Here is an 8996-nt window from a genome sequence, read left to right as displayed (position 1 = left end):
CCCTCCCCCTCTCTCTCTCTCTCTCTCTCTCTCTCTCTCTATCTATCTATCTATCTATCTATCTCTATCTCACGTGGAAAACAACATTCGAGGAAGGTCGTTGCCAGTGCCACTGGACTGGCTCCTGTGCAGGTGGCACATAAAAAACACCATTTGAGCATGGCCGTCGTCAGTACCGTCTGACTGGCCCTCATGCCGGTGGTACATAAAAGCACCCACTGCACTCTCGGAGTAGTTGGCATTAGGAAGGGCATCCAGCTGTAGAAGCTCTGCCAGATCAGATTGGAGCCTGGTGCAGCCATCTGGTTCGCCAGTCCTCAGTCAAACCATCCAGCCCATGCCAGCATGGAAAGCAGACGTTAAACGATGATGATGGATGCTCAAAAATTCTGTAGAAATTATTTTTCTTTTACTTTCTGGTGATATATGTTGTTTTTTTTGGAAATGTTATTTTGGGGAAGAAAATATTTTTGTGTGAAACATTCTATTGAATTGAATAGCAGATATATTTTCTATTCTGAATTTGTATGTGTCTTATGATAAATGTCCAGGTAAGTTAAAAAGCAATGCACTGAGGCCCCCTAGAGACATAACAACATAAATAGATTAGAATTGGACCCTTAGATTCATGGACAACTGCCTAGGGCAAATGATCAGGATTAAAGTATTTTCTGACACTGAAGAAGAATATTAATCTTTGGGGAGCAGTTTTGCCTGTGTAATATATTTGTTGTCATCAAAAAAAATCATCAGAGATTGTGGGAACTAGCATTTGTATTAAACTTGAACATTGTAGCTGTGTATTATTTACATATGTTGATAATGAATATTGAAAAAACACATCTTTGTTATGCGTAATAGCTGTGAGTTTTCTTGTCTCCTGTTACAATTCTGTTCACATCTAGAATGCATTACAGAAATATAAAATGATTTCTGTACTTCACTGATAGTTAATCAATTGTAGAAGGATTTTGAAGTCAGAATATAAAAGGCTGTAAATAAGTTTTATAGCCATCTGTCCCAATGTTCAAATGCTTGTATCTATCCATTGCCCTAAGTTGATCGTGTTGAAAAATTCTATGTTGTATCCTTCTCACTGGAGAGTGTTTCCAGTGTCCCTTTTCACGTGACCCAATACTCTTCTTAGAACTACTGCACTTTGGAACCTTTTCCTCTCTCACATGTGTGTGCTAAAGATTAAGGAGTCAAATATAATACAGTCTGTATAAGTTTGTTTAATTGAAGATAAAAACACTTATTGATAGAGAATAGAATGGGAATGGAAACATAACTGAGCAGAGTTGATAGAATGTGGATTGAAGAGAGTCCAGTCAACAAACACTTTGGAGTGGTCTGACAGGAAGCTTCATTTTAGAACTAAAATTGCACTGACTTAATGAAATCTTTTTTTATTTTATGTTTGCTCAAGTGTGTGGTTAAGAAGCTCCCTTTACCACCATATGATTTCAGGTTCAATTGCATTGTGCAGCATATTGGACAAGTGTCTACTATAGTGCCAGTTGCCAACCAATGCTTGTGAATGTGTTTGGCTGATAGAAACTGTTTGGGGGCCCATTGTATATATGTGTGGGCCCATTGTATATATGAGTTGTTTCACCTATCAATGGCTTTCAGGTACTATACCACAGTAAACTAGGGAACAAACAAAACACATACATTAAGCATGTGTGGTCAATAATATTTACAACACTAGCACTGCTTTGAATTCGTTATTGACTTTAATCTTATGTATGCATAGCTGTAGTATACCAGCAAATAATTTTTACTCTATCTATATGTAGTCATGTGGAGGCGCTATAGCCCAGTGGTTAGGGCAGCGGACTCGCGGTCATAGGATCGCAGTTTCAATTCCCAGACCGGGCATTGTGAGTGTTTATTGAGCGAAAACACCTAAAGCTCCACGAGGCTCCGGCAGGGGATGGTGTACTCTTCCACCACAACTTTCTCTCACTCTTACTTACTGTTTCTGTTGTGCCTGTAATTCAAAGGGTCAGCCTTGTCACACTGTGTCATGCTGAATATCCCCGAGAACTATGTTAAGGGTACATGTGTCTGTGGAGTGCTCAGCCACTTGCACGTTAATTCCACGAGCAGGCTGTTCCGTTGATCGGATCAACTGGAACCCTCGACGTCGTAAGCGATGGAGTGCCAATAGAAAAAAAAATATGTAGTCATAAACAGACAATACAGTTCATCCCCAGTTTGATTCTGGTATGTGATGTTGATAATCCACAGTAATAGTAAAATATTAGTATCCATCACTCCTGGATTTGATCAGAGGTAAGTTGTCTTGGCTGTCTATGACTTTTAGATGTTTTTAAACTCAGCGTAATGAGGGAGTCATCCTCCAGGTGTTATATTGCAGTAAACTGGTGAACAAAGAAAATACATTACATTGAGTATGTGTGGTTGGTAATATTTACAATACTAGCACTGCTTTTAATTCATTATTAAATATATACGTGTGTGTGTGTGTGAAAGATTATAATGGCCATATTTTTCAACTGATTGCGCTGAAATTTTACACATAGGTAAAATACATCACAGTGGGAGCATCAGTTAAATTTCATAACATAATCATTAGTTTCAATGTGAGATTTGCCCTTTTTTAATCAAAATCTTGATGGAAAATCTGATTTCAACAGTGCTTATTGGTTATCATTTTGTAAATCATGTACAAACAGCTGCTATGTTTATCCAGTCAGCATCAGAGCATTAATTGCATTAAGCTTTCTAAGCAATTTCATGAAAGAACATATGTGATTACAGTAAAAATTGATATCATTCTAAAATGAACTGTACTTGAACATGTACATTCAGGCATGTCATTCTGTGTTTAATAACTAAGCTGACACAAAAGAGTAAGAAGACAAGGCAATTATTTTGAATAAGTAAAAATGAAATAAGATATTAACTTTAATGAATAAATGGCACTAATTGGCGATCAATTAACTGTGTGAATATTTTCTCACAACAAAATTCAGTTGAGAGTAGAAAATGACAAATTGATTGGTAATTGAACGTGGAAATTTGGGTGACAAATATCTAAATTTTAGCTAACAGTTTCTTATATAAAATAGAAAACGAGTGGTATTTTTTGACTTTTGCGTAACTCACTTGATTTAACATGTACATGTCCATTCTTCATTCTTTAATTCCATTCCGTCTCAAATTTTGAGTTATGTTTTTACCAGTAAGCATAATTGAATGATATTTTGGCCAATTTTTCTTATCATTTTTATGAATTTCACACATCAAATTCATTGGTTACATTCTAAAAAAAAAAAAGCACTATTCAGTTGGTTCTGGTAGCTTATTCAACCACAAGGTTTGCTACTTAATCAATCAATATTGCATATTGTCGAACCCTATATCCCATTTGAAGTTTTCCAGTTACATGGACTTAAATAACTTTATTTATAAAGAATTTTCATTACTTCCAGATTAATATAAGGTAATTTTAATGCTGACATCCATTTTTCCCAAAGGAAGCCCAGTTTTGGCTGTCTTTCATTTTCAGAGAAGTCCTAGAAACTGTTTTGATTTGCACGTTCTTTTTATTTAAATTTCGCACTTAAGTGTGATATTTCTTAGAAATACCCTTTACCTTCTGCTACCTGTCAGTGTACTGGTGTTTGCATTGATCATTTACATTTTATCACAATTGCACTTTTGGTCGATAGAATATCGATTTTCTCAAAATACGTTCAGTGCGCATGTGAATTCTCATTCATAACTGTCCACATTCACATGCCATTTGGTGCTTACAATACCACTGCAAATAATTGTGTGCTTTAGCATTGTGGGAATTTTTTGTGTTGAAATACCATATTTAGTGCTTGCAAACAGCAACGAGGTAAATTTTCACTGATTTTTTAAAGATTCATTCAATTACAGATTTTCGATAGGATGCTTCGAAAAAGCAAGAGTCACATTAGTAGAAAAACAAAAAATGCTTCTGTTTTGTGTTCCTTGCGGGCAAGCCAGACACAAGAACAATATGTACTTCGGTGTGCTCGCAATGCTGCTTTTTCTTCAACCACCAGAGCATCACAGACAGCTCAACATGCAGAACTCCAGCATGCTTGCAATGCTGCTTCTACTGCAGTTGCCAGAGCATCACAGACAGAAGCATAGACAGAAGTGGAATTACACTATCTTAGACTCCAGTTCTAACACGAACTTACACCATCTAATGGATGGTGGGGGATGCTAGTATATATATATATATATATATATATATATATATATGGGGGAGGGCATGTGTGTGTGAGTATATGTGTGTCTTAATGTTTGTACTCGATAGGTGGTGTTGGTTTGTTTACATACCCTGTAACCTAGCAATTCAGCAGAAGAGATTGATAAAATAAGTCTCAGATTTAAAAAAAAAAAAAAGAAGTACTGCAGTTGATTTGTTCAACTAAAACCTTTCAAGGCAGTGCCCCAGCATGGCTGCAGTCCAATGACTAAAACAAATAGGAAAGTAATTATAGCTATGCAACATTCTCTAAAAAATATTTCAATGCTGGAGCTCACTTACCCCTGCCTAACTGAGATTCAAAATTGAATCTACACACCAAGCAGCAAATGTGTAGATTTAATTTCAAATCTCAGTTAAGCAGGGCTAAGCAAGCCTGTAGAGAGTTTCTAAAATAAAATAAAAAAACACAATTTAGAGAAAGAGAGTGCATTTTATCAATATGCAGTGAATGCATGTGAAGAGAGTGATGCAGAAGCTCACTTAGCACTAGCAACATTGTGCCCAGAGTGGGAATTTATCATTTTTGGAAGTTTCCCCCAGATGTTTAAAATGCATATTTTCTGGTCCTCTAAACTCAAGAGATTACAAAGCAAAAACCTGAGTTTAAAATAATGTATGGCTCAATTTTTATAGCTCTTTAAAGTCATCCAATTTAACAAAATTTACATTTTTCTTTTGAGCACCATAAGATTGAATATATTTGCTTTCACCTTTAAAAGCACTTTTTATTGTCTTTCAGTCAAGCTACAGCCTAGAGTGCATAGGCCAGAGAAAATAGGGGATGCATGAAAAATATCAAAGTTTTTGGTAAAACCCCCTCAAACTTGATAATTAAAAAAAAAAATGACAAATTTTGACATATTAAAGGCTAACATATTTGACATCCTCAGCATTTTATGTAAACTGTGGAAAAAAAAGGGGTTAAAAAGGCCACACAGAAAGTATAATTCCATTTTGGGTACCAAACATCAAAACTAACCAAAATTGAGTAAAATCAGTAGTTATTGACCCCTAAAGTGATTAAACAAGTATAAAAACAAGAAACCTAAAATGGACTCAAAACCTAATAAATTTTTTGAAATAATTGATCTTAAATGCACTTTTTTTTTTTTTTGGCATTTAGCCTATTTTATGGGGTAAAAATCTGATTAGAAAGGTCAGATTCCTGTTTGGAGGATTTTGCCTTGCTCATGCTGAAATTGGAGAAGGTCCAAAGCACAAGATAACAAAAAGAAAATATTCCAACAAATCCCTGGATTGAAATTTTACCGTAGTATACTCCCACCCCTACAAAAGGGAAAAAATACAATGAAACCCACCCCACCTCTATGATTTACAAAGATCAGAATCATTTGCACTAAATTGTGAAAACTGATCACTTATTATTCGCAACAAATATTGAAGCAACAATGCCAGACAATAAATATGCATAACATGAACCAGTTAGTAATACAGTAATTCGATTCTTGATTGTTCTTCTGTCAAAGCAGACACCTTATGTTTTGAAGAATAAGCTGTGTGACCAACTTCACCACAAACAGAACAACTTGAGCTGGGATGTTTCAAGGCAATTGCTGGATGCCACATGATGGACATTCTTCTGAAGATTTCATGGATGTTATCCTTGACTGAAAGCTGGCGAGATCTTGCAGATAATCATTTTTAACCGCAATACACCAAAAGGCAATTTTGCTTGATATGCCCTGATTTGGTTATTTGAACCCAGACCCCCATAAACAAAGAAAAACCAAATAATTTTGATTCCAACTGATAGCCCTTAAAATTGTGGTTCAAACGAGCCCTCAACCACTATCAGGTGATTATTTTAACCTGAGATATGATTTTTCAAAAACTGAATCTACACCACACATTATTTCATATTGTTATACTTTCTTAGTCACCAATAAACACTAGTAGGAAGTTTTCTTAGTTCTATGAAAGAAGGGATATTTGAAGTTATGATGTTCATACCATTTCTGAAGTTTTTGCAAGTATTATTGGATTGTTTCGCTTAGAAATCAAAATGTTTTTGCTTTTAGTTGTTGATTACTCTTCCATTATATGATAGAATCATTCATAATGAACAGATAACATTCAAACAATATTGACCTTTTAGTGGTTCTATGAATTAAAAGATAGCTTCATGATTAGAATTGCTGATTCATTGTAAACCTCCAAAATTTCTAAATAACATAAATGTAACACCACATTGTGTATATTTCCATAGAAATATATATAACTCCATTCTCAGTGCCACCTTAAGGTGCTGGCCTCATGGGTCTAGAGGTCTGTGGCTTGTAGTCAGTAAGTAAATACTATTTTCTATGCTGGCATGTGTTGAATGGTTTGACAGGAGCTGGCGAGCCAGAAGACTGCACCAGGTTTCACTGTCTGTTTTGACGTGGTTTCTGCAGCTAGATGCCCTTCCTAATGCCTACCACCTGACAGAGTGGCCTGGGTGTTTTTTATGTGGTACCAGCACTGGCGAGGCCTGTTTGTGCAGTATTTACAACTGGATGCTCTTCCAAACACAAACCACTTTATAGTGTGATAGATATTAAATTATTATCTGTGGTTAATTACTCAAATACCATCCACCTGATACAAAGCCTGCTTAAATCATAGAACAATAGTTTTTATAGGTCTACCTTAAAATACTACTCTACTGAAAATTTGAAATATCACCTAATGAAGGATGCTAATTTTCTAAACTTATTTCATTGACATCTTTTTGTAATTTTTTTTATATATCTGTACTTTAAAACAAACATAATGAATATAATGAAAAATATTGAATCCAGTCAAAAGTTAAAGGTTGAATGCCATTGGTTCAACAAATGCCAAAGATATACGTGTGTGTGAGATAGAGAGAGAGAATGAGAGAGAGGGAAAGAGAGAGGGGGAAAGAGAGAGAGTTTGTGTGCTTTGATTTTTACTTTCGAGGAAATAAACTGAAATGTCTAATATTTCTTTCACATAGGCTGTAACCCCATCTATAAAATGTATAGAACTTTTATGTTTTAGAAAATATATATGGAAAGGTTTTGTTCAATTTTTAATAGATAATTCTACGGTCCTTGATAACCGGCGACCTTTGTCACATGATATGACTTAAGGTCATGTGATCTCAATGTTGTTTTGTATTCATTTGTAAATAACTCGTGTTCTTGTCAGTTTAATGAAAACATGACATCGCAAACGTTGACCGCATTAATACTGTTCCTACTTGTCTCTGTGGGAAACTTGTTATGTTACGCTTATATACCCAAGATTATAAGTGGCCGACCAACGGGTGGGTTTTTAAAAGGATTTTTATTCCATAGACATTTGCCCCAGAATATTCAAGACCCTGTTAGTAATGAATTATGGTTCAATCAGAAACTCGACCACTTTGCCCCTTCGGATACGAGAACTTGGAAACAGGTATAGATTTGACAACTTCTATTTAATATTTGCTTACAAGCAACAAAGATTATTCTATAGAATTATACACAACCTAATAAGTGAGGAGCATCCTATCGTCGTATAAAGAAGCGTTCATGCCCTTTTATTTCCTCTTTTTTTTAATATATATACATTTTTAGTGTTATCGTCCATTTACTTGTGATAATTGGCTGTATTTTCAGTCGGTTTTATTATTAATTTATAAAACAGCTTTTTTAGTTGGATGAAATATAGAATTCATTTCAAACAATTACCGTGTAATTTCTTTGTGTGAGAGTTCTAGTGTATGTTGTTTATCTTGTGAGTAATGCTCATCTCTCAGCGAACTTGACTACAGTCCACTTTTTGTTCATGCTTCATATCTCTTTGTTATTTCATTGTTAGCTGACTCGCCCTTATTTTATATTACTCGAAAGCGACGTCTTCAGTGTTGTTTCTACTATCCAAAGGGTTTAAGATCATTTTTTTCCAATTAGTATAATCTAACAAATTATAATATTCATCTATTTTCTAGCCAATCAAGAACATTTTAATTACATGTCGGATATCATTCCAAAGATTGTGCTTAAAATTGTGCAATCCTTCGTAAGATTGTAAAAAATTGCAATAATCTGCCGTCGAATGCGCTCCTATAGCTACAGAGTCACACGACTAACTAGAAATAGCAGCCCCTCCCAAGCACGTGCGACTGTCTTAAGAAGAAAAAGACGAATTTAAATACAAAAGTACATGAATTCTGAAAATAAGACGTGATGGTCATAGCTTGAATGTCTTTGATAATAACTTTGGTTTATTTCGACAGTCTGGCCGACTTAGAACTAAACAACACCAAATGTTTTCAGGATCTCAGGGAGGCTATAATTTATGAAAGTTGTATGCGAACAAATTGGGAAAATGATCACCGTGCCAATGAAGATGCCTCTACCTGACCTCTCGTCCTATTAGAAATAGCAGTCAAGTCTCCGTTAGCTCACACCCTACTGTCTAAATAAAGGACACGATGGATCGGCTGGAATGCTTTTGGTCATAACTTTGCTGAATCAAGTTTGACCGAGGGCTAAAGAAACAACTTGTGACCGGACTACGTTTGCACATTTTTCTGGGGCAACTCCTTAATCTCCGTTAATGGAAACATTCATAAAATGGTAGAGATGGACTATATGTAATCTGAACCTTTCCCCCCCCCCCCTTATTTATTAATTTTTTTTACGGAATCCCACGTTTTAGTCTATGGAGATTCCGATTCTGAAAAAAAAAATTTTGAAAAATT

General features: G+C 35.3%; 1 protein-coding gene across 2 annotated transcripts in view; it reads left to right on the top strand.

Moving 5' to 3' along the window:
- LOC106870332 (putative serine protease K12H4.7) overlaps positions 1–8996 on the top strand; it is a 43590-nt gene that overhangs the window by 3339 nt on the left and 31255 nt on the right. The window contains exon 1 of one of the 2 annotated variants that reach the window (XM_052966369.1): positions 7409–7705. The exons of the other annotated variant lie outside the window; for it this stretch is intronic. Coding sequence (XP_052822329.1) covers positions 7469–7705 — 237 coding nt within the window. The 5' untranslated portion in view covers positions 7409–7468. Of the gene's footprint in view, positions 1–7408; positions 7706–8996 lie in introns of those variants that run through there. 2 annotated transcript variants of the gene reach the window in all.

This window comes from Octopus bimaculoides, chromosome 3 (assembly GCF_001194135.2).
Source record: "Octopus bimaculoides isolate UCB-OBI-ISO-001 chromosome 3, ASM119413v2, whole genome shotgun sequence".
Taxonomy (NCBI): domain Eukaryota; kingdom Metazoa; phylum Mollusca; class Cephalopoda; order Octopoda; family Octopodidae; genus Octopus; species Octopus bimaculoides.
The sequence above is the reverse complement of the archived record's forward strand: the minus strand, read 5'-3'. Positions and strand labels throughout refer to the sequence as shown.